We start from the raw sequence: 25,524 nt of genomic DNA, 5'->3' as shown, positions 1-25,524 counted from the left end.
AAATAGTAATTTTTACTGTCAAATTAAAAAGTATACATTAAAGAGTGTGAGAATGAGAGCAAGTGTAACATTTCTCCTTTCAGCTTAGCCAAGTGAAAAGTTTGGGCAGACCTGGCTTATTGGTACTCTTACAGTAACTTAACACAAATTTTTCTATAGATTTGTTTGGGGGGGACATTCGACCCCCCAACCATATGCCTGCTTCCGCCCCTGCAGTCCTTGGTAAATGGCAACAGGAATAGCCGTACGTAAGATTCTGGCTTTCTCCAATTATGATTTTATTATCTGTGGGGTGGGCCTCAAGCCTAAGATCTAAAACTAAATTATTGAACCAATGAAATGAACTAAAAAAATGAATAAGTGCATTCATTAGTCATAAGAAACAAAGGCAAAAAACAAATATGCAGGGGCGTTAATTATCACAATGCCATATGATACGATGGTAGTGGGGGAAAATCTGAGGAGACTTTTGATAGAAAATGTCGCCCACCTCACATCACCTCTTCTCTTCTCTAATTGGTGTACATTAAGCATCAAGCTACAGGGTCATGAAAGTAATCATATCACAGATTTGGGTCCTCTTTCTAATAAGAAAGCGAGTCAAGTCTAATACGCACGCCAATCTCAAAGATTAACCACTATTGGAGTGGATAAGGTAGAGAAGATGTGATCCAGTAGTTACGGAACATGACCAAATAATATAATTAACAAGATAAAAATGTGGTTTATAACATTATTCTTATCATATGTGAGCGCTCATCCTTGTGATTCTATGATTTAATAATATCCAACAATGAATTGAACATTTTCTAACAATCACAAGAACAGGTGACCATTTATAACAAAACATGTGACAAACAATATATGCTTATTGGTTTAGGTCCACGAAGTAGAAAAATATATGTATGGTTAAGAAAAAAGAATTATCTTATTTCTATGTAGTCCTCTCACGTGTCCTAATCATCAACAGCATAGACCTCAAAATGATTCCTAAGATCTTGTCTTTCTGAAATCTCTTGTGGATGCAGACCTTGGGATACGATTTAATCTGTACATGTCATTATCTTTGACATAACTGGAAGTGCGTGTTCTTGAAATGGGCAGCGGAGGCAGGTTCATGATGTTCTTGTCAGCATTGGGATGATCCTGCGTGTTTGGCGACAACCTTTGCTTCGAAGAAACCTCTGGGGAGAGCAAAAATGGTGAGTTCTCTGTTTGGCTGGAGAGCTTTGCGCCGGAGGCAGAGGAGGTACTTGGTGTAGTAAAGAGCGGGCTCTCTGTTCGGCTGCTTGTGCTACCCGGCGGCTCTTGGCTTTGGACTTCTGGCTTGGCTGTCTTTTCCTGACCCTTAAACAATTTTTTGGACAAAATGTTACGATCCTAGTGTCCTACATAAGTTAAGTCTAATTTTGACCATGTGTATATAAACTCTTATGCACTCTTTTCTTGTAAGAACCTGTTTAAGATTGTGTTTAGGAAATAAAACTTTTAAGTTAAAAAGAGCTTTTAGACAAAAGCTTTATTTTTAAGCTTTTGCTAAAAGTGACTTTTCGGACCCTTAAAAGCGCTTTTATTTTTTTTTATTCAAATTGACTTTTTGAGTGTTAAAAGTACTTTTAGGCCCCTAAAACGCAATCTCAAACAGACTCTAAGTCGGTTTTCAAGGGTGAGTACTACTCAAGAGTCGAGGCTTGTATCATTTAATATCAAAGCTAGCCACCATGTCGAGGACTTCGAGTTATGAAGAGAGCGGCCTATAGGCTAGCTAGATTAAAATACTGATAGGTGAGTGGAACCGCCAAAGGAGAAAGGGCAACCATTGGGTCAGTGTTAATAAAATAAGCCGCTGTGGATGTCAGCCACGGAAGCATGGTGGTATGTTACGAACCTAGTGTCCCACATGGGTTAAGTCTAATCTTGACTATGTGTAATTAAGCTCAATGGGTGAGTTCTATCTAAAGTTTGTATCACATAACACATTAAATCTTATATTTTCTTGTTTCTTTGAAGAAAAAAACTGTTGATGTCTTATTTTGTCTATCTTTGTAGAAGATACAGAATCTTCCTTGGGCTTTGTAGTGGCTTGATCCTTTTTCCTGCGCTCACGAACTGTTCTAGACCGTTGCTTCATTCTAGCATTCCTGTATCTGTAGAAAAGAAAAAAGAAATGGGGTACTTTGATCAGCAAAAGCTTCACTAGTTTATGTTTATGGAGAATACAGAGCGATCCCTTTTCTGCCATATATGGAAATCTTTCTCTCAATCACAGAACAGCAACATCGATCCAGGCATCTAATTCTTTCTTTAATGGTATTAAATAAAAGAAAGAAAGATAATTCAACAAAACAAATTCTTTCTCTTATCGTATTATTCACATATATAAAGGTTCATTGTGGAAAAATAGATATTTTTCAAATGACAAAATTTTTCTTCAAATTGGGTTAGAGTTTTTAAAGCATGTCATTTTTACATGCATTTTAAATCACATGTTCTATTAAGAATACACGTGTTAACCCACTTTTTTTCTTTTGCACTTTGTTTGGTAAGTAGGAAACGCACCTACTTTTTGTCTTCATTGGGATCCTTGAGATCATCATCTTTGTTGTGGAGTACAGGTAGATCTGAAAGGTTGCACGCCAATGGAGTTGCGTGAAAAAACTGCAATCACAATGGATTTCCACTTAGAATGGACTTCTTGGCATAACATTTTTAGAAATGAGCACTGCTATTGAATCCAAAGTGTGGGATTTTCAAAATCTAATTGGAATATATGCCAAAATACCATTTACAGAGAAAAAAAGTTTCATCCAGGAAGGATTCCACAAGATTAAAAAATTTAGCCAAATTTTGATGATAAAGTCATACCTTGAAAGACAGTCTCATATAATGTAAGTTTAGATGGAGTACCTAATCAAGTAAAGATTTATCATACAAGAGAGTTAGCAGGTTAGATTGTGTATTAAAATTGTACTGCTAATATTTCAAAAAATCATCACATCATTCTTTGTCCTTTCTGCGAAAGAAGTTTGGATGGCAGGATAAATATTCCAAATATTACTTACTACATTTTGGAGAGCCAAAGATGCACAGCCACGATATGCAGGTTCCAGAGCAAGAAGAGTGCTCAACAGACCCAAAGAAGATTCAGGCAATTCCCTGAAAGTCTCTATAAGACTAGGTTTGAATTGTGGAATTCTGAATTTCTTAGATAATTTGAACTTTTTCCAGTATTCCTCTGATGGTGTGCCACATAGTTTGAAAATCCTGTGAATTTGCTCAACCTGAATGCAAGAGAAAAACTTCATGATTTGAACAACTAGCTGCCAATGGTAAAATCATCAAACCCCATGCCCAAAAAAACTATCCACAGAGAGATTTTGATAAATAGTTTATGAATGTGATGTTTGGATACAACAATGGGTTGGACATGATGAGTTGAAATGACAATTTTTTACATGACTCGCAAACCGGACACTAATCCAGACGGGTCTAATCCGTTTAATTAGACTGACTAATATAATCCCTCAACACGACCCGAACCCGACACTTAAACATGAATTGCAACCCTTAATTACCTCGGTTGAACCGGGCATAATAGGTCTTCCTGCAAACATTTCTCCCAAGAGGCATCCAGCACTCCAAAGATCAATGCCAACTCCATAATCAGTAGCTCCTAGCAACAGCTCAGGGGCTCTGTACCAAAGTGTCACAACTCAGTTTGTGAGGGGACGATTGTGGAGTGGAGTGTAAGCCCAAAATCTGCAATTTTTAGCATTCCATTTTTGTCGATCAACAAGTTTGATCCTTTGATATCTCGATGCAAAATTCCCCTGTCGTGGCAGTGCTGCAGACCTGAGAGGAGTTGATGCATATAGCATTTCACCTGCATGATTTGTTCAAATCAGGAACAGAGAAAGGAGGAGCACCCAAATCTGGAAGAACTTTTGTAAGAAAAAAGAAGAGAAAATTGTGACCTGCGGTTCAGTAAGCCTCTCTTCAGGGCGAGAGATAATCGTATGCAAATCTGTCTGCATGAAATCGAAAACCAGATAAAGGCTATATTGCATCCTTGATGTAGCCAATCCTTCTAGTTTTATTATATTGGGATGATCCAACTTCTGTAACATCATTATTTCTCGTGCCATAAACTTGACACTCTCAGGTTCTGATGTGTCAAAGCGGACCTTCTTTAAAGCAACAATTTTTTTAGTGTCTTTGTCTCGGGCTTTATACACATTGCTGTAAGTTCCCTGCCCCACCTGTAATGCCAAGTTTTGGATCATATATTTTTATTACTTTGATTTTTCTTCTTTTACCAACTTAAAACAGAGAAGGTGAAAGACCCAAAAATTTATAGTTTCTTTCTTTTTTACTTCCAATCTTTCATCCATCAAAGTGGAGGTACTTCTGAGGCATGGGAGTTTTAGAGAAAAGAAATAGACTGCATCAAAGAGAAATTCTTTGAATTTGTTGTTTCAACAAAGAACTATAGTGAGAATGCTGCTTCCATTTATACCAACAACAACTATTAGGACTTTAACTGATGCACAAAACCCATTATCAGTAACCTGAGAACTGAAATATTGTTGCATGATTAGCAACAATGAAATCAAAATTGAAATTAGGGAAACTGACAAACCCCATTAGTTAAAGCATTTTTTTTTTTTAATGACGATCAACTTTTCAAGGTAAAGCCTCTTTGTGACACATCCGTATCTGAGTAAATCTCGAATACGCTATCCCATAGTCGGGACTGGAATAGCTAATCTCGCGATATTAACCAAACGAATCCACCATAGCGGGCTAAGAAAGCAACCATATTGATATTGCACACTAACAAATATCAGACCAAACATTTATATTTGAAACAACAAAAATAAAATAGAAATTGGACAGACATGCACACATACCTTACTGAGCATAACATAGGATTCCGCACTCTTTGGAACCATCCCAGTCAACACCTCTCTTGGAAAATTATCAACGAGCCATTTCGGCCATCCATCAATCAACTCATCCTCTTCAATTCGCTTGAACACCGATGTTTTCTGCGAAACATTCTCACCATTACCACCAACATCAACTCTCTTTCCCATATTGGCCTTCCCTTCTCCTTCACCTTCACCACCATTGTGCTTCCTGGTCTGAAGCCTGTGACGCCCACCAGACTCCCTTTGCGCATCCCTCTGCCCTGTTGATCGCCGATCAGCCATGAGTTCTCCTTTTCCGACGTACCCATTTTCTTGTTTCAACTTGCCAAAGCCTCTAGATGATGAACTCTGCGAAGGCTTTGCCTGAACAACTCCCATTCCTTTCTGGGTCTAGTCCCAGTATTTCTAGTTTCTGACAATTTATTAATATGGTATACTGAGCAACATAGCATCATGAAGAAGAACAAGAAGAAGAACAAAAAATGAAAATGAAACAGAGCAAAACGACATATGTGGAGTTTTAAGGGAGAAAGAGATACCAGAGTTGAGCTAGGCCGGCCTGGGCTGGCTCTTTTGGCTTTCATACAGTTTGCCTTTCATATAGCTTTCTCCGCAAGAACGCAAAGAGGCTTTTTTGGAAATAAAAAAAATAAAAAATAAAAGATTAAAAATTAAATAATAAAACTCTAAAATATTCTCACAAATTAAATTTTCAATTGGAATCAATGACAGTCCTCAACCCTATCACCGCTTCAGACAAAAAATTATGACTCGTGAACGTAAAATATTTCACAAAACTTACCTTGGAACTCAAGAAAGTCCTCTAACCGTAACACTTGTAACCACATAAAACACACAATAAGGAAGCATATATCATAAATCAAAAACCCTAAAATATTTTTCCTAATTAAATTTATTGTTGGAATTATAATAATTAGTCACTCTATAGCCGGAATGGAAGTATGGGGCTCAGCCCGTTAAGATCATAGGCCCATCCAACGGCCTGCCAGCCTCACAAACTCATCTAACACTTAATTCTTAATGGCCTACACAAGTAGCACAAGCGAATGGAGACTATCGGAATGAAAGTATGGTGCTCAGCTCACTAGGCCCATAAGATAGTCAGCCTAAACGTGGCCCCAAAAGGACGAGCAAGTTCACCAAAACCCAACTTTGCGTGAAGCACACATCTAGGAGGGAAACGCCATATCAGGCAAACATTCTCTATGAAAAGTAACATATGAACCTACTTAATTAGGAAAGACGATTCACTAAAGGCAGATCAAAATTGCCTACACAGTCGAAGGCCAAATTAATAGCCGTCTAACGACAATTGCCTTATGAAGGCACACGACATAAATGAGACATCTCATACATAAGGTCAATAGGAAGCTAGATCAAGTATGCTCTCATCCCTTAATCTTCCTCTATCTCTCTTATTTTCACTACATATCTTTACTGATTTGAGCATCAGATGTGGTGTTGGCACCCTCCTCCCTATCTGTGTGTCACTATGATATTTGGTTATCTTGCATAAATCCTGAATCAATGACTAGATATGCGTACTCACTATATTAATTTTATGCAACAACAATAACCATACAAGTCACGAGCAATCTTGTGGTGATAAATTGTAAAATTTGAAATAGCTTTTGTTTTTAGATTCTGAGTAAAGAAAAAAATAAACAATATGTGTTTTTCTAGTAAGAGAGAAATTTTCTCTCTCTCTCTCTCTCTCTCTCTCTATATATATATATATATATATATATATATAAGCTTACAAGTTTTTAGATTACAAGGATTTTTAAAATTACAAAATCTGAAAAATTAGTTTACAATCATGATTTCATGCTTATCTTTATTCTTATCCCTCATTTTTCACGGTATCTAATACCGTTTGAAAAAAATTATTAAATTTTTTTTTAATTATCTTTCAATTATATCTTTTTGTAAATTCAATAAATCCATTATTAAATTTGTGAACTCATATGAATGTCACACAAATTTAAAAATAAATTTACTTATTTATTATATGAAAATGAGTTAAAAAAATAATTTTTATTATTTCTCAAGAAATAAATAAAAAAACTCCAATTTTTATGCTAAGATATATGAAGAGAAATGTTAGGGGTCATGTCTTGACACGTCAGTGTGTGGGTCCCAGTTCCCACGACGTGTTGGGGTCCACTTTGTTTTGATGTGGCGAGTTGCGGGTGACACTGCTACGGAAAAACGTTATAGTCGCTTCGTGCCGTTTTCTTCAATTCTACCAAAATCTTGTTTTTTCCGTTCTATTTTCTTGGGCTTGAAAATTTGAGAAACTTGGGACGTTTGGGGCTTCGGATTGGAGGAGAAAGAAAACCTTGGTCTGCTCCATTGGGTGTCAAAGGTGTGCTTTCATTTTCTTTCTCTCTTTGGTTTCTGAGTTTCGAGATTAGAATGGAATGTGATCGGTCTGTTTGTTTTACCAATCTGTTTTAGGCTTTGTTTAGTTGCTGAGAAAATACTAAACATTTTCTCATTGGTGTTTATTTATTTATTATCATCTCTATGCATGTGAATTGTGATTATCTGAATCTTAGAGCACAAATGGGAAGGCTGTATATATGTCTTGAATTTCCTTGTTGAATTGTTTGCATGTTTTTGAACATCCAAAAGAAGTACAGCCTTTCAAGCCACTTTACTTGGATTATGGGTGAGCTTGGTAAATTTACTTAGATCGAGCTCTAGTGCAGGAGTCTGAGGAAAATCCGGAAAGAATGAATCTTTGGATTTTGTATACTTTTATTGGTATATTCATCTTTTGAAAACGTCTCACAGAGGTTTTTCTTTTTTCTTTTTCGTTGTTTTTTCAATTTCTCAGAGAAAAAGGTCAAAATAAATAAGATGGCTGCATACTATCTCCAAATTTTTCGCCAGTTGGTTCAACATTGTTGGTGTAGTCCAGTCAGATTAGAAGTGTGGTTGGGGTTGCGCTTTGTGGATGATACACTCTTATAAGGCTCTTTTAGCTTAGGAAACATTGACATTTGACTGAATGTGATCATAGGAGTATAATTTATAACATGCAATAAGTAAGTTAGGTGTAACACCCTGGTCCTATATTGAAAAGACGAGAGGAGTAGCCGACATAAGTGTTAAATCTCACATTGCCTAGTTACTAAGTAAAGCTGGACTTTATAATGGATTATAAGGAAGCTCCAAATTGACTAGTCCTTTTGGGGTGATAATACAGACCTGATTAACATTTTTCTCTGGGTCGTTACAAATAGTATCAGAGCCACCTAATAATGTCAGGCCATGTAGTATTGGAGCACTGCATGACGTGGTCCTAACAAGGAAGTCCGGAATTTAAGAGGAAGAATTTGTAACACCCAGTTCTATATTGAGAAGATGAGGAATAGCTCACATAGAGTTGGTGGTTTATAGAGATAGTTATGAGTGCTAAGTTTTACATTGCTTAGTTATTAGGTGAAACTGGGCTTTATAATAGATTTTAGAAAAGTTCCAAATTGACTAGTCCTTTTAGGTGATAACATAGATGTGGCTGCCCTTTTTCCCTGAGTTGTTACACTAGGTAATTAATCTAAAAAAGTTAATTCATAAAGTGAGATGTTTGTGGCATATATCACGGCTATGAAGCCCATATGTAGATCTTGAGCAAAAATTCTAGTCTTTCATACCAAATTAATATCCAAAATTAAGTAGCATGTAGTTTAGTAATCGGCATAAGAAACTGCCATCCACTTCATAGCAGTCAAATACGATTGGCTCAAAATAAATGTGGTTGTGTAAAATAAAGGTGGATTTGGATTATGTGCTAATTGAGCTTAGGGGTTAGCTTAACTATAAAATGAGCACATTTGGGGAGATCTGAACTTTGTAAAAATTTGACCATTATTGCAGGAATCCATCCGCTGAAATGTGTCATTGTCAACCATGGGAAGACAGTCCACCCCAGAGTGAATATTCCCCTCAAAGAACTGGAAATGGTGTAGAGCATCTGCAGGTAAGGTGGGAAACCGGGTTGGCAACGTTGGAGGAACAGATAACAAGCATCGAGGCTCAGGTGGAAACACTTAAGGCATCAGTGCTGCAGCTGCGAGGGGAAATGCTTATTGTAGGTGTGCTGTTCCTGGTTACTGTTGTGTATGCTATATGCACAAATAAATGGTACTATGTTAGTGATGATTAGACTCATTAGTCCTAATTGTACTTCTATTTCATGAGATGTGTGATTGGCAGTTGATGCATTTTGTGGACTGCAGAGTCTTCATGCATAGATGGAAGTTCAGAAAAATTATCTCGTTTTCTTTAATGCTCTTAGAGCTGCTGCTAGATTTAGCAACCTGGAAAAGCATACTGAACCCATCTATGCATTGGATTGCAGTCTCCAAATGGAAAAAAGGAGGATTTTGGCTTAAAGCTGCAGTAATAGCGACCCATTGACCTTGCCTTACACTCGACAAGCTAAAGTGAAAGATGGGAGGTTGGATATCTTCTCATGTAATAAATAAAACCTGTATTTCCTAGTTTATAGTATTCTTTTCTTAAGACTTATTACTTATATAAAAAAAAAATAGTATTCTCTTCTGGCTTAAGATGTTCTCAAGATGACAAACTTATCATATCAAATGCATTCTCCTAAGAGTAGGGGATGCCAACTAGCCAAGTTGAGCCGAGTAACTTCAGATAGGGTAAACATAGAAGGACTCACTAGATTCAAGCTCTACGAAGCTCAAGCTTGATCACAAGTCCATAACTGACATTGATTTTCATGTCTAACCCTTGGCAGTATCATGCAGTCAGTCATCACCAAGATTGCTGGATCCCGATTCTGTGTAATAGGTTTTTTTTTAATTGCGGCAAGCTTGTGAGAGTTTGTTCGGGCCTCACTTGTTCAGACAGGTGTCTAGGCTCTTCTTGCTTGTGATGCTTGACCACTCATCCGAGCAAGTGGGGTATAAACATGATCTCACATGATGTTGCCTTATTATAGTACAATAGGGCATCTTTATTACACAAGATTTCCATTGCTTCAGGCTAGGATTGTGTTTGACACTGCGATTTTGATTCAAATTGTAAAAATAGGTTGTCTGCTAACCGTATATATATATATATATATATATATATATATATATATATATATATATATATGAAACGATATTGTTTTTGTATTTAAAATTTTAAATATGTATAAAAATGTATAAAAATTTAGAAATAATGTCGTATATAATATGATATTATTGTATTACCATAGAAACGACATCGTTTTGTTCTTTTGTTTTTAATTTTTTCTTTTAAAAAACGGTTTGTAGTTATTAGAGTTACTAACCGCTAACCACCGGTTAACCGCATAGGTAGTTATGGTTAGTAGTTTTAGCCAATAACCACTAACCGGAACCGCTTTTTCACCCCTACTATTTTGTTTCACTCGACGCCAAGAGTTTGTTCTGTTAACAAATGCATAGTAATTAATGTAGGCATGCATATGTTGTGATGCTGGCACAGGCTGCGATTAGCAAAATTGATTTTGGAGTGAATACTCAAGTGGTAGGTCATACAACATGTTTTCATGCATTTTCCTTATCAATCTGTTTTTTTGGAACCATAAAAACACCTTTGGTTTTCAAGATCATAGATAAAATTACATTTGATCATAGAATTTAGACACGATCTTTCAAATTATGTTTTGTGCAGATGGATAAGAAAAAGGAGACCTCCAATCCCAATACTGAACCATCACAAATGAACTCAATTGCTAGAGCTACGTGGACATCACAATTGACTACAAACTTTTGTGAAGTGTGTGTGGATGAGGTGCTTCGGGGTAATCGACCCACTTCCCACTTTACTAAACAAGGTTGGAGAAACATTGAAGCTGCATTTAAAAAGAATACTGGTAGGTCATACACATATCTCAAGTTTAAGAATAAGTGGGACACGTTGAAGAAAGATTGGATTGCTTGGAACAAATTGAAAGGAAGTGAAACTGGATTGAGGTGGGACGCAACCAAAGGAACAATAGCTGCGACAGATGAGTGGTGGGAAAGGAAGTTAAAGGTGTGTTTCTATAACCCAATTTATGTATGTTTCTTTTCTTTTTAAGGAATATTATGTATTTTTAGCTATTAATACGAGTATTTTCATTACCTAGGAGGTTCCTGGAGCTTCAAAATTTCGAGAAAGAGGTTTAGAGAACCTTCATTTATTAGACATCATGTTTAGAGACACAACGGCCACTAGAGAAGGTGTACGGGCCCCTTCTTTAGGTGTTTTACCTACTAACTTTGAGACTCCTAAGGAGGGATCATGTGACTCATCTAGTGAGTCGGCTCCTCCATATGGTCATGATAAAATTGAGATACTTAGTCCTACACAAATGCCTTATCCTTCACAATTGTGTAATACTATACAACCGCCTAATTCTACACAGCCAACCAAAGAAAAAGGAAAGAAGCGAGCAGCTACCTTTATGCAAAGTGAAGGGAAGAAAGGAGTAGTGTCAAAGCTAATATACGAGCTCAGTCATATTAGTAATGATAAGGAGTTAAAGAGCTCAGCTAGTTCAGAGATTTCTGGGAGCAGTATTCGTGATGTCATGGAACGTGTATGCACCTTGGATGGTGTTGAGAAAGGTTCTAATCTCCATCTCAAGGCGGCTCATATTTTTCAAAAAAGAGAGAAGAGAGAGATGTTTGTTGTGATAGAGGAACCACATTTGCAGCTTATGTTTCTAAGAGAGGAGGCAAGATTGTTGGGAGGACAACACTTCTCCACTTGATTAGCAAGTGTAGAAATTTTCAATAAAACTATTGTTACGGTCTTTGCTAGAATGTTTGAATGATGTTTTTTCTCTTTACATATATCTTTGAATAATGTGATTTTATTTCTCCACTTGGTACAGCTTATTTTATCTTTAAACAATGTGATTTTGAAGATTGTGATTATTGAACAATTTCTTCAAAACGATTAGTTTATTGCGTTCTATCTTATTGATTTTATTGTTGTTTAGATGTCATATATATGAATAATGATATGATATGGGTTATGGTAATGATAATCATTATCATGATAAGAATGATGATGATGATAAATTTTATGATCTTATTTTTGTTGGATGTCATACAGTTGTGACATATTTCATTAAATACATCGATAAATAACCTTGCAAACTTTTTTAAAGAAACTAGGTTAAATGTTATGATATGTTTAGAATGAAACCACGTTTTTTCTTTCAATTATGTAATGTTTTACAACATACATATAGACTTCAGCAACAAGAGGTAGTAGGCTAGAAGAGTCAATAAGTATATGTTTCAATTATGTCATGATAGTCAGCACTCTCTTCTCTCTCCTGAGAGAAGACTTTTTTCTCCTCAATGAGGGCATTCTACCTCCTCTGTCCCTTCTGCCTAGTGCAGCCGTGCCTCTCCTCCTCTCTGTTACCAGTCTTCCTTTCTATCTTTTTGGCCATAGAGTAGTAGCATTGTTGTTCGTCCTTCACTTGTCGTCTCCACTCTGCTTGATCGTCGTCATCTAGCCATGTTCCACTCCCAACCGTCGCGCTGTTCATGGTTCTACAGAGGATCTCAGATCTAGATCTCTTTAAGCCTGATCTGCCACCTTCCGTTCCTCCACAGCTCCGACGCGCAACTCCATTAGCTTCCTAGCTTTTCGCCACTGCCACCATTTTTCTGGTTCGGCCACCACGGGTTGCCGTGTGTTCCTCACCCATCGACATGTGTCCTCCGAGCTGCCACCAGAAGCTCTCACACCGGTCACCATCTACCCCGTCCTCTGTTCAAGCTGTTTCTTAGTGGGCTTTTTTGCTGTTTTTTATATTTTCCATGTACTTTTATTTTCTTTTGCAACTCTGTTTGCTTTTTGCTGCTTGTTTGTTTTGTAGGTTCCTGTCTCCATCTCCCAGTTCTTTGGTGTTTAGATCTTACCATGGAGACTTTTGTAACCAAAATTGTGTTGGTTCTTCTCTTTCCTGCAATCCCTACATCGGACTATGACAATGCATTTTTGACTTCTGCCTCTTTTTGGTGGTTGTTATTAGTTCCAAGTGAAGGTTCAGATAGGTTCGCCTTAATTTATACCTTTTTTGCTTCTATAACGGCCTTATATGGCCCCTTGAGAGGACCAGATCATTTATTTGACCAATTTCTTACGTTTTCTAATTATTTTCGCTCTGTATTAGTTTGTTTTGGGTCTGTTGTTTGGGAACTTACTCCACTTTCATTTTTAGGATCACCTACTATTTCTTTATTTCAGATCAAGAGTGAGAAGAATCTTCCCTTATAACCATTTCCTTATTCAATTAAAAAAAATAAATAAATAAAGATACTTGCACGTGAGTCATGTAATAGAATGGTTTATGAAAAATTTCAACATTCTAATGAGACTATTTCATGAAGTTTTGGAAGTGCTTAACCCAATATCAATAGATCTCTTCAGACCTTCTAACCCTACCTTTAATGAAGTTAAAAAAATAAAAATGAAGAAGAAGAAGAATGTTAGCCACATTCTAAAGTACTTATTATTCTTGTTCTTTAATTTTCCTCAATTTGTGTGTAGCCTTTGTTAAGATTATTCAACAAGTATCTAAGATTTAATGGAATACTATATTGGGTTAAATACTAAATTAGTCCCTAGGGTTTCATAACTTTATTTTTTCCCCCCTGGGGTTTCATTTTTATCACAGGAGGTCCCTGTGGTTTTGATAAGTGACCAAATTAGTCCATCCGTTAGTTGACCGTTAGTTGACTGTACGGACTGACACGTGGACCAATCAGATGTCGACACGTGGCACATATATTAATTTTTTTTTTAATTAAAAAAAATGTTTTTTTTTTTTAAAAAAAAAAAAAAAAAAAAAAGAAAAATCGGAAGAAACAGGGGGTGGCCGAGCCACCCCCTTGGCAATTTGGGGGTGGCTCGGCCACCCCCTTTGGCCATGGGGGTGGCCTGGCCACCCCCATCTGGCCGGATGGGGGTGGCTCGGCCACCCCCTAGGCAATAGGGGGTGGCTCGGCCACCCCCTATTGCCCAGGCCACCCCCATCCGGCCAGATGGGGGTGGCCAGGCCACCCCCATGGCCAAAGGGGGTGGCCGAGCCACCCCCAAATTGCCAAGGGGGTGGCTCGGCCACCCCCAGTTTCTTCCAATTTTTTTTTTTTTTTTTTTTTTTTAATTTATTTTTTTAATTTTTTTTTTAAAAAAAAAACATTTTTTTTAATTAAAAAAAAATAAAATAAATAATTAATATATGTGCCACGTGTCGACATCTGATTGGTCCACGTGTCAGTTTAACGGTCAACTAACGGATGGACTAATTTGGTCACTTATCAAAACCACAGGGACCTCCTGTGATAAAAATGAAACCCCAGGGGGGAAAAAATAAAGTTGTGAAACCCTAGGGACTAATTTAGTATTTAACCCTACTATATTTTAAGATTGCATTGGTGCCGTTGATAGAATGTCTCAATTGTTATTAAAGACTACTTGGGATGCACAGGACAGTAACCCAAGTTGACATGCATTAATACAATACAAGTATACAACTATATAACACACAATTAGGTTATCATATTTTATAATCCTACTTAATGCCTGTTAGGGTGTACGTTTGAAAGGCCTAAAAATGCATTTAATACTCAAAAAGTCTGTTTAAAAAAAAAAGTACCCGTTTGGTAAAAAACATTAAAAGCGCTTTTAAATGTTCAAAAAGCTAAAAAATGATCAAAGCGCACTTTTAGCAAAAGCTTAAAAATAAAACTTATGCTAAAATGCTCTTTTTAACTTTAAAGCTTTATTTCTTAAACACAATCTCAAACATGCTCTTATGCTATCTTACACGTGCAGCCCTTAAGAATGTGAAATGCAATAATACAGTAAACGTGAAGAACTTCCAGTACCATAACACTAAGGAATGCATATTATATCTAATATTATGAGTAATGCTAAAAATTATATTTTTATTTCACATCTATCCTATAATGATGACGAGACATTCCTACTAACCCTCGAGTCAATTCAAAAAAAAAAAGAAAAAATCTGAAGATTGGTTAGGACTACTAGATCAATATTGTGAGATAGGTGTTAAATAAAAATGTAATTTCTACTTATAAAAAAATAATATAATTTCTAGCATTACTCAATATTAGCATCAATAGGTTACTGAAAATGTGCAGCAAAAAAAAAGATGAACTTGTATTAATGGAAGAGTAATGCTAGAAACTACATTTTTATCCTACAATACTGATGTGACAGTCTCAACTAACCTGTGGATTAGTCCTTGTTAAAAAAAAAAATCCACTAGTTGGTTGGGAGTCTTGGGACTATCACATTAGTGTTGTGGAATAGTTGTATGATAAAAATGTGGTATATAGCATTACTAATTAATGGAATCCAGTAAATATATACTGTAGTGAAGATACAGGTTGATGATAGGAGATGAAAATTAAACAAATAACTCAACAAGGTTGCAAATCAAACAGCGGATGTGACTACAGCTATTACAACAATCAGAAAGTATCAAATGGCATTGAGCATCAAGCAAAAGAGTTATTCCAGATCTACAATCCCGAAATTGGAGAGAAGGATCTTTACTTGGTCAACAAAGTCCGAGCCTGTTGCAAACTCTGTTAGCATCCCAACAGCAAAACCAAACATTGCCCATCTGTTTGACCAACATCCCAGACACAGACAAATAGAAGAACCCAGATCAAAATCCATATAAAGTTAGAAAACTACACATATCAATGTAATAAGTATAATAGCATTTCCTACAGGATTGACATGGAGGCTTGTTTGAAAAGAGTTTAGGGTAACAGATAAATTGATCATAGGATTCTAGTTGTTTTCTTCAAAAGATGTTGCAACCTCACTCCCACCCTTTTTCCTTCTTCTTTCTCTCTCTCTCTCTCTCTCTCTCTCTCTCTCTCTCTCTCTTCTGAATCACTTCAAACCATGTTTCTCCCAAAAGAAGAGAAAAGAAAAGAACAGATCCTCCAATAATCATTCACAATCCATCACTAACAGCCAAATTGGTTAGTCACTGAATATTCTTGCTGTACATCTTTCATGATGCTAACATTGGTGCTAAGTGGCAAGGGCAAAAACGACTGATGCAGTGGATCATCCAAACCAAAAGATCTATATGAATGGAATCAATCCAAGGAAAGGGTAACTATAGAGTCCGTTTGGCTCTGCTATTTTGTAGGCCAAAAGCATGGAAAGTGTCCCGTTTGTGAATGCATTTGAAAAAAAATAACTGTTTCAAAATGTGAAAAAAATTTTGGTTTTCAAATTGCAAATAAGGGAGCGTTCCTAAAAATGCACAATTTTAAAGGCTGAAGTGGGATTTAGAAGCTAAATCGCAATCTTACCAAACAAATAATTGCGTTTAAAAAAAAATCAATTTTTTATTAACAGCGTTTTAAAATTGTGATTTTTCAAACTGCACGTTTTGAAATCGCTAAACCAAACGAATCGTATCAAACTCAAGCAGTCAGGATTGAATAAATTCAGAGGAGGAGATCCAAAGAGTTTAATATACAGAGAAGAACTTTATGAAGAAAATTAAGAAGACACCTAATGACCAGATGGTTTTGTTGGCATTTTGTATCTAGAAGAGATGCCATTTCATGGAGACTGGTGAAATGAGTAGGAATCATGTACTCATGCAAGAACTGAATCATATTGAATATGCATACCCAGGATAACCGCCATCTAGATTGCAACAATTAGGATGAATGTATGATTATTAGATAGCACTTAAGCATCTGCAGAATCATACTTTTGGGTTACCTGTTTAATTAGTTTCTCTGTTTAATAAGATCAATGTGCAATTCTAAATGTTCTAGGCAGTAGCACAAATAATGATGAGGCAAGGCGAATGAGTTCCAAAAAAACCCAAAGTCAAACTGCACGAGTATCTGAGCTAGCCATTTATTTCACCCCCACCAATATTTAGAAGTGTTATTGCTTTAGGACTGCAGGGATATTTGAGTGCCTAATAAAAAAAGATGGAAGCCAATTACTTTCCAAGTGAAGTGATTCTCATTGGAAAAATTCCTTCTTTTAAGACCTTGACCATTTTTTCCCCAAAAATAAAAATATACTTGAATCCCATTCAGGTTTAAACTTCCACGAATATTACATCATGTTCATCACCCAAAATTGCTCAATTTTTCATTAGAACTAAATTAATTGTTTACTCCTTACTGAATTGATCATTACCATAACTGACACAAACCCAGAAAAGGAAAACTCCAAAAACAAATAAAAAACTAAGTCACTCAAAAGGAGAAGCTTACCTTCCATTACTGATTTCATTCTTTCCAATGAATCCAAAGAATGGGCCTTGATCTGCTTCTTCAAGCTTCTTCTGCTTAAAGTAATCCTGAAGCTCCTTAGCCTTCTGCCTCTGAAACTCCAAAGTTATTACATTCTTACCGTCCCCAACAGCCACCGCAGCCGGCTTCGGCGGCGGAGCCACCGTAGATGACTGAGGAGGAGAAGGAGGAGTGGGCTTGAGAGGAGTAGGGGGAGAGGGCTCTCTGACTGAAGGAGCCACAGGTCTTCTTAGAGGCCCTTCAGTTTGGGAGCTTCTTATGGTGACTGTGTGAGGCTTACTTGAACAGAATCTAAAGGAGTAAGAAGAAGAGGCGGATGAAGTATAAGATGAAGAAGAAGAAGATGATGATGATGATGGTGAGGAAGTTGGGATTTTGATTTTGATGTACGGGATGGAGGATGTCACTGACATTTTCTCTCTTTACACAGACACGCACTAAAATTCTTGGGCTATTGGTTTTGGATTATGGTTCGTTTTGTTTGATTGTGGGTTTATCAGAACTGGAAGTGGTGTTGATGTGGTGTGCGTATGTGGATAAGATGTTGCCAAGCTTCAGCATACATACGCCTCCTTCAGTTCGCTGGCCAAGTCAAATCCTTTATATATTGGACACAGTTTTCAACAAATTGGGTTGGAAAATTTCTTTTAGACACGTTTCTTTTTTTTTTATTATGTTATTAAAAAAAGAAAAGTCTGGAAAAAAACTATGTCCATATATATTTTAAAAATCATGTAAATATAAAAATATTTTAAAAATCATGTATTTCTTATATGCTCGCATGCTAATTTTATAAACCGAGTTGAAAGAATTTTTTTAATCCAATTTGAAGAAAAATTATTTCCTTTTAATTTTAATCCGAGGTTCTTAACAATAATGATACTAGTAATCGTTAACGACAATGACAAGAAGAATAAGCCAAGGAGGTCGCTCTTTTTATCTTTTACCTTCTAATCATATGGGCAATCGATATATGAATGAAACACATGAGAGCGGCTGCATATGAACGATGAAAACCACAACAGCAAAAAGCTGAATTCTACGGAGTTGACATGAGATGTTCCAAGCCTCATTTTCAAGCTAAGCAGGGGAGGGTAGAAAGGGGAAGAAGAAAGGAGAATCCTTGAGTGGAGAGTAGAAACGGCCCATTTAGCAATGTAATGGGCTTACTATTTTGTAAAGCTTGATCCGCGACTTCCATACACAAATATTCGAACTCCCGTCCTGCAGAGAATAGGCTGCGGACGAGTAGGATCCAATACAATAAGAGCTGCCCTATTGCAGAGAACCCCACCTACTCGGGTAGGTATTCAAGAAGCCCAAGTAGGTGGGCCTGAATAACTCAGACACCTATCCGAGCAGATAAAGCCCGCCCCATGCTCTCACATGGGCTGCCCTGTTGTACTAATTGGGATCCAGGTACAAGCAGGTAGGACACCTTACTTGGTATGAGAGAGGGAAATCACCCGCATCATTGCAATTTATAGCACACCGAACCTAAAAGCGAAGGGAAGCCACTATGTCATTCCCCTAGCTTTTGACAATTATGAATGCAAATGCCCACCTCTTACCTCCATATAAATGCTTTTAACAATTAAATTATAAATAGTATGACTTTTGTAAAGAAATGAAACCAAATGATTGCTCTTCTGCAGCGTAAATCAGAGAAAATTAAGCTGCATTGATAGCTTCACTTTCCAATGGGTAATGGCCTCAAAGCTCCACAGCATCTTAAATTCATAAAAAGAAGAACAAATGGCTAAATGTTTATTAACCCGAGAGGTAAGGAGCAAAAGAATTTCACACTAATTACGATGAAACAATAGACAATGGAGTCACACATAAAAAGAAGAATAATAAACAAAATGAAATAAAGCCAAGAGTGACAAAATCCGGCAGCAAACTAATATAGACACAAAAATAACAGTCTAACTTGTGTAGCCAGAAATAGAACTCTTGCTGTGATTGGTATTCAATGTGGCTCAAAAACCAGCAATATTTTTCTCCACAGAAATAAGTTGAGCAGAGGAGGGCGTAAACAAGCTTTGCTAGCGGATGCACCGTTTCTTTTGGACAGAAGTTGAGCCCATATTGTATTTGGCTAAAAGCCAAACTACATAATTGCACACGAACAACTTCTTGCATTTCCATTGTCAAAGTCGTCATCCGATCCATCCGCTTCACTGCCATTGCATCAAGTTTTTATCTCAGCAAAAGAATTAAAGATTAAGAGGAGCAAGTGAACAACCAAGAAAGAAGAAACAAAAAAGAAACAGAAACAAATATAGGGGAAAAAAATCTTGGGGTGGGGGAAAGACCTACTCCCTACATATAGCACAACACCTGCCAGAGCATCCAGTGCAAGACAGGCCGGAAAAGATTGTTTTATATAAATAGCTTAAATAAGCCCAGTCAAACATGACTGTTCTAGGCGGGGCAGGCCACCCATCTTCGAATGAATCTCAACTTCCAAAATTTTCAGAGAGGAGATATATTCCAGATATATGCCCTCTAGTTAGCACCCAATGCTTGTGCTTTTTTTTCTTCTGGTTTTCTCTTTGGTAAAGTGCTACTTCTTTCAAAAAAAAAATTCCTGGTTTTGCATACTAAGACCCCAGAAAAACCAAGCGCAGCATGTGAAATCCCTGTAGTACTAGAAAACAAATTCCAATGCGGTCTTTTTTCTTTTTTGGTTGTTTCTTTTCTGTGTTGTCTTGTGGTGTTTGTGTACTAATTGCTCAGACAAAAGAAAAAGAGAGCAAGTTGGAGAAAAGGTGGGATTTTGTGTGGAATAAAACACCCACAACCTAGGTTAGTGGTTACGTACTTAAGAAGGACAATGGCAGAGCCAAGAAATTTTTTTGGGGGCGTCTAACTATTGTGTTTTGGAAAAAACAAAATCCAAATATAATGTTTTTTCATATTTTTGGGGGAACCGAGGTTCTTTCAGATTTTTGAGGGGATAGTATTTTTTCTGAATTTGGTGGGGGGTGAGGCCATGGCCATCCCCACTTGCCCCCCACCGCCCTATTGATCAGCATCTAGCAGTTGGGAATCATCAAAGAGTTGAACCTTGTAGGGCCTCCAAGAGATCATTTAGAGGCCTATTTATGTAATGAAATTTCTTGACTCGTAGAAACCAAAATTTTCAATTGCAAATAGAGAAATTCTCTAATTATTCAACAGATAACATGAGCATCTAAATGTTAAGGTACGCCTATTCATATTCTTCAACATTTTCAATCTGAAAATTACTGAGAAAAAATTTCATGAGGGACCTATAATTAGGTTACAGCCATACAAATAAAATCCCAAGAAGTTAACAAACAAGTGTCGCATTTGGAGAATTCATTCGAAACTGAAAATTCACCTGCACCTTAGCTCCACATAAATAAGATCCACAACTTGATCAGAAACAAATAAAAGAGAAAATAATAAAAATAAATAAATCTTCAAAAAATGTGAACTAAAAGAACCATGAAGGGATCCAACCCAAGTTTCATCTCAGCTTAACTAGTTTTATAAAAATAACATAAAGGACCGCATGGCAATGGACATAGAATAAAGTGAAGCAGAGTACCAACACTTGGAAACAGTTGATTACACTTTCAAAGTAAGAAAAGTGTGAGAAAACTTTCTGTAAATTGCTGTAAACTATTGCGAATTTGCACTTCAAAGAAAACATTTTTTCACTAGGATAGTCACTAATGTTTAAACTCACAAAGATAGTCCCTGATGTTAAACCTTCATAATGGACAAGGATAAAGGATGAAGGGCAATGAATTAAAAAATCAAAATCCCAGCATTCACATGGAAACATTTAAAATTAACTAGTTTCTAAGTGCCTATTTCCCAGTAATAATAAACATAGTCCCTTATTAAGAGAGAAAAAGAAAAATCTACCGAGATCCATCCTACCAACCTCCGATTTATCATGTGTCCTCAAGTTGCAACTATTTCACATGTAAAGCACATGGAGGTTTCTTTTCTTCTACAGCTGCTGCTTCCCCTTCATATCTGTCTCTATCTCTAACTGTATCAGATCTCTAATATTTTCTTCCTACTTCATCTCACAAATCTTTTGCTTTTTACCTTTTGGATTTTTTCCCATCTCCACGTCATTATTCATTACTTCTCCTTCCTCTTGTTTTCCATTGACATGTGTGTTTTTTATCTCGACAATAACTTTGGAGGATCCTTCAGAAAAGCTTCAACACATAAGCTAAAAACTATGGCCTTGGCCTCCACATGTTGTGAATAGCATTCTAAACTGAGCCTTTTTAAAAAAATAATAATAATAATATCAGGAAGCCAAACTTCTAATTCAAGTAGCTTATTAGGACCAATGGGAAGAATGTACATATCATATGCGATAGCAATGATGACCAAGGCTTTTGAGAAGCAAAGGCCGAGAAACTAGCTCAGAGAACCGATGGTGATTGCTACAATCTGAGAACTCCTAGACAACAGTCATTAGCTTAGCATCCATGGCACAAATAATTACATATCTAGCCCTCCTAACATTTCTACATCACACACAAAGCCAGAGACATCATTTAGGGTTTGGGGGAAGCAAACTCCTACAATTACATAAAATACAAATAAATTAAGATTATATAACATTTCTTAAAACAAAGTTCCATACCTGGGCTCAAATTCCCTGATCTCAACAAGCTCACTACCACAAGTATCTGTCCACTGCACTTTCCGCCTTTCTGTATGACCAGGGATATCACTACCCTTTTTGCCCAATGTTTCACGTTCATTAGCATTCTCAAAAGAGACAGGAGCTCTATTTGATGGCTTCTTCAAGCTACTTTTAAGAGCAACCTTTCTTGCGTTACTATCATCATCTAGATCAGTGGTACAATCCTTGCCCTTGTCAGAAACAAGAGGCCCCGGCAAGACATCTTGCTGATGGGCAGGACCCACTTTAAGAGCCGATGAGGTGTCAAGCCCTGCGGAAGCGCGACCAAAACAGACAAAGGAGGCGCACCCGCGGGGAAGCCAGTTCTTCGTGGAAGCCAGCTGGAGGTTAGGATCGGATTCTTGGTCCACCAACTGGTACTGATTCCACGGAGAAACTCTCATGGGTTTATCTTCGTTCTTCTGACCCAAGAGAAGAAGGGTCAGACCCTTGCTATACCCAGAAGCTGAAGAAGAGAAGAATCCTCCTCCTTCTACTGCCAATAACATCAGTTCTGCACATTGGGGCACCCAGGAAAAATTTCTTTACAGCTTCCTCCCTTAGAAGGACCAAATTAACCTGTTATAGTTATCAAGACCATCAGCTTTGGCATGTTCAAAGAATAACTGACGTAAATCCGGTTCGCAAATTCTCTGCCTTTTTTTTTTTTTTTTGGCAGATGTCCAATCGAACCAGTTTTCTTTTTTAAAAAGCATTTGCAATGTTGACCAAAAACTCATATGAAGTATAGTGTAGGCAAATATTCCAAAATCTTAGAAAATTAAATTGTTATAATTAAAAGACGAGGAGAACCACATGATCACACAGAATGAAGACTTCATACCAAAAGTTGACAAATTTCCAGAATTGTAAGAGAATGCAGTTGGCAATAAATTGAAAGAATCTGAAAGGTCGTGAATAGAACAGAGTTTCATCAAAATTATCAAGGCAAGCCAAGTATTATTGGAAAATTACTAGGATGCTGTAGCAAGTACGAGTTTCAAGCATCCATAAGCATTGAGAAAAATAAAAGGAAAAAAAAATGGCGAGAGAGAGAGAGGGAGAGCAACAAATCTGGGCGCAACAATGGGAAAGAATGAAAAGGAAAAAAGAAAAGAAAATTGGATGCAAATATTAATGGAAATTAATCACATAAACCATCAGGAAATCAATCAACACTAAAAGTATATGTTACGAAAAAAAAATTAATTGATGATTCAATAATACTAATAAAGGATTACTTGTGAATAACGGAGGTTGAAGATCTCCTTACTTCAAAGCAAGAAGAGGAAAAAAAAAATTTGATAACAGACTTCGTGACCCCCTCTCAGTAAAGTTTCTACTTAAATTAACAGTTATTTAATGAGCGAAAAAAACGGAGGAGTATGACAAGACGCACCACTTCACACACAAAGCTTAAATCCACCTCAATCTCAAATAATTCCGAATCTTTAGCTCAACCAGTTGATTTCATTGAGTTGTGTTTCACATTTTTCAAACTAAAAAGAAAAAGAAACGGAAAAGAAAAACACATCAGCAAAGCAAAGCAGAGGATTAAAAATTTGCTCACTCCGTTTCTCGAGAACCAACCGGAAAATCAGATCGAACGAGAGGTAAAAGCGTGCAATACCTGAAAGAAATGCAAAGTCCGAGTAAGATCTCCGGCGAGTAAATCAAAAAAGGCGGCAGTGGTTGGTCCAAATCGTCAGCGGCTGCGGAATCTCCGATCGCCGCTTGAAGGAAAAAGTCGCCGAGGAAATGGGAGAGGGATAAAAATAAAAATAAATAAATAAAAAGATTGAGCGAAGCTCTGGACCGAGTTATTTAAAAGGAGGATAGGGATAGTGACTCCCAGGGCGCATGATGGCGATGGGACCCCTTTTTTTAATTTTTTAATTTTTTAATTTTCTCTCACTTTTGAGAAATTATTAAAAGTATTGGAGCAGGGTGTGTTGGTAGTTGTGATTAAAAGAGAAAGCTTGCTTTTGTTTGATTGCAGATGGCTGCTTTAAGCCATTTGATTAATTTAATAAACCAAGCACTTGAGTACTAAAGTCAATTAAGAGTTTTTTTTTTAATGTTGAGAGTGTCTTCTTATTTTTTGTATATGGTATTGAGATTTTTTTTTTTTTTTTTTTTTGAGCCAAAAAATGGGCTCACAGGTATTGGTCACTGCTCCCAACCCACTTAAACACCGAAACACATGGCGTGAGACTATCCATATAGTAGTGGAGCTCGCCAAATCTCAACCTCGGACTCGCAAGGTGAAGAGAAGATCGGCTTCCTACCACTAAGCCACCTCCACGGGTGGTATGTTATTGAGATTACTTATAAATCGAAATCTCATATATATATATATATATATAAAGTATGTGGGCTGAATAATAAAGTCAAATGATTTATGTTTTGTGGACTGTGGTTGAAATAGACACGGAAAATTAGAACATTTTGATTAGTCTTTTTTACTTTTTATGTTTTATTTAAGAACTATTAATCTTTTGAATATTATAAATTGTTAATAAAGCTTATTTATTTATTATATACATGAAAATGTATGAGACCCATCAAAATTCATAAAAGGCCAAATCGGTCATCAACCCTTAACTAAAAGACTTCGCTTTACTTAGTGCACTTGTAGCAGAGATAAAAAACCTCATAAATTAATGACCAGTAAATGGCTAGAAATGCGCCGAAATTTACTGTAGATTTGAAATTGACTGGGATGGTGATATTAAAATATATTTTCTTGTAATACCCGAAATGCTTATAAAAAGTGTTTGAGTTGTGGAGGTTCCAAATTATATATTTAGCATTTTACCGAATGAGCAATTTGCCTCATTTGATTGTTATATGATTAAAAAAAAAAAAAGACTTATATTTACTTTCTTTTTTTCCTTTTTAATTAGGGTTAGATTCCATTTTGGTCTTTGTAGTTTGGACCATTACCAAAGGATTACGTCGGTTTTCAAAATTATCACTATTTTTTTTTTTTTTTTATAGAAAATTATTGGTATTAATATATGCTATTATCCCTCTATTCATGTTCTATCCAAAAACTTAACAACCCGCAACGTCAAAGCATATCAACAATCATCACTTATCTTATATGCTATGCACATCATTGTTACTTAAAAATAATAAATAAGTAAAAAAATAATTATTATTATTCACCCTAACATCAGCAACCACCATGGGTGGTGGTTCCACCATCTCGGTAGTGGGGAGATTCCACCCATGGTGGAGAACTCTACCAGGTGGGTGGTGGGTCGAACCCACAATCTCCCTTTTTTCTTTTCTTATCTAATTTTTTTTTTTAAAAAAAAAAAAATTGAATAATTGTAATGTGACAGAATCACATGACATGGGACACGTGGCAGATGTTGATATGCCTAACGTGGCGAGCCATTAGATTTTTGGATGGAACATTGAGAGAGGATGGATGAAAAAAGTTAATGGGACAACAAGAGATAACAATAATGATAATCAAAATAGTCATGTGATAAAGGTTGGAACAACATGGATTAAAAGAGATTTTAACCGT

At 36.6% G+C, this 25,524-nt stretch overlaps 3 protein-coding genes and 1 pseudogene across 11 annotated transcripts; 1 reads left to right on the top strand and 3 right to left on the bottom strand.

Moving 5' to 3' along the window:
- Positions 1–343: 343 nt before the first annotated feature.
- On the bottom strand, positions 344–5,384 carry LOC132183996 (putative serine/threonine-protein kinase At1g54610; annotated as a pseudogene). The gene is made up of 7 exons (XR_015912887.1): positions 4,911–5,384; positions 3,975–4,259; positions 3,576–3,883; positions 3,063–3,281; positions 2,564–2,658; positions 2,041–2,147; positions 344–1,346 (listed from the first exon to the last, which is right to left on the bottom strand). The product of XR_015912887.1 is annotated as a putative serine/threonine-protein kinase At1g54610 (transcript).
- A 1,793-nt stretch (positions 5,385–7,177) lies between these two features.
- On the top strand, positions 7,178–11,919 carry LOC132184436 (L10-interacting MYB domain-containing protein). 6 transcript variants are annotated; one of them, XM_088518305.1, is made up of 5 exons: positions 8,983–9,051; positions 9,322–9,420; positions 10,415–10,484; positions 10,632–10,994; positions 11,089–11,919. In XM_088518305.1, exons 3-5 carry the CDS (start codon positions 10,431–10,433, stop codon positions 11,713–11,715), a joined length of 1,044 nt encoding a protein of 347 aa, XP_088374431.1. In that variant the 5' UTR covers positions 8,983–9,051; positions 9,322–9,420; positions 10,415–10,430; the 3' UTR covers positions 11,716–11,919. The 6 variants fall into 6 exon arrangements, with proteins under 6 accessions (XP_059454050.1, XP_088374434.1, XP_088374431.1 ...); XM_059598067.2 differs by lacking the exons at positions 9,322–9,420; positions 10,415–10,484 and adding an exon at positions 7,178–7,320 and having other exon boundaries at positions 8,838–9,051; XM_088518304.1 differs by lacking the exon at positions 8,983–9,051 and having other exon boundaries at positions 9,120–9,420.
- A 3,415-nt stretch (positions 11,920–15,334) lies between these two features.
- Positions 15,335–17,860, bottom strand: OHP2 (one-helix protein 2). The gene is made up of 2 exons (XM_059597964.1): positions 17,258–17,860; positions 15,335–15,618 (listed from the first exon to the last, which is right to left on the bottom strand). Exons 1-2 carry the CDS (start codon positions 17,707–17,709, stop codon positions 15,504–15,506), a joined length of 567 nt encoding a protein of 188 aa, XP_059453947.1. The 5' UTR covers positions 17,710–17,860; the 3' UTR covers positions 15,335–15,503.
- Positions 17,861–18,997: 1,137 nt separating this feature from the next.
- Positions 18,998–23,778, bottom strand: LOC132185678 (Low affinity potassium transport system protein). 3 transcript variants are annotated; one of them, XM_059599449.2, is made up of 4 exons: positions 23,614–23,778; positions 23,383–23,482; positions 21,942–22,562; positions 18,998–19,479 (listed from the first exon to the last, which is right to left on the bottom strand). In XM_059599449.2, exons 3-4 carry the CDS (start codon positions 22,490–22,492, stop codon positions 19,410–19,412), a joined length of 621 nt encoding a protein of 206 aa, XP_059455432.1. In that variant the 5' UTR covers positions 22,493–22,562; positions 23,383–23,482; positions 23,614–23,778; the 3' UTR covers positions 18,998–19,409. The 3 variants fall into 3 exon arrangements, with proteins under 3 accessions (XP_059455432.1, XP_059455433.1, XP_059455431.1); XM_059599450.2 differs by lacking the exon at positions 23,383–23,482 and having other exon boundaries at positions 23,554–23,778; XM_059599448.2 differs by lacking the exon at positions 23,383–23,482.
- Positions 23,779–25,524: the final 1,746 nt, after the last annotated feature.

This window comes from Corylus avellana, chromosome 7 (genome assembly GCF_965113065.1).
Source record: "Corylus avellana chromosome 7, dhCorAvel1.hap1.2, whole genome shotgun sequence".
NCBI lineage: Eukaryota > Viridiplantae > Streptophyta > Magnoliopsida > Fagales > Betulaceae > Corylus > Corylus avellana.
The sequence above is the reverse complement of the archived record's forward strand: the minus strand, read 5'-3'. Positions and strand labels throughout refer to the sequence as shown.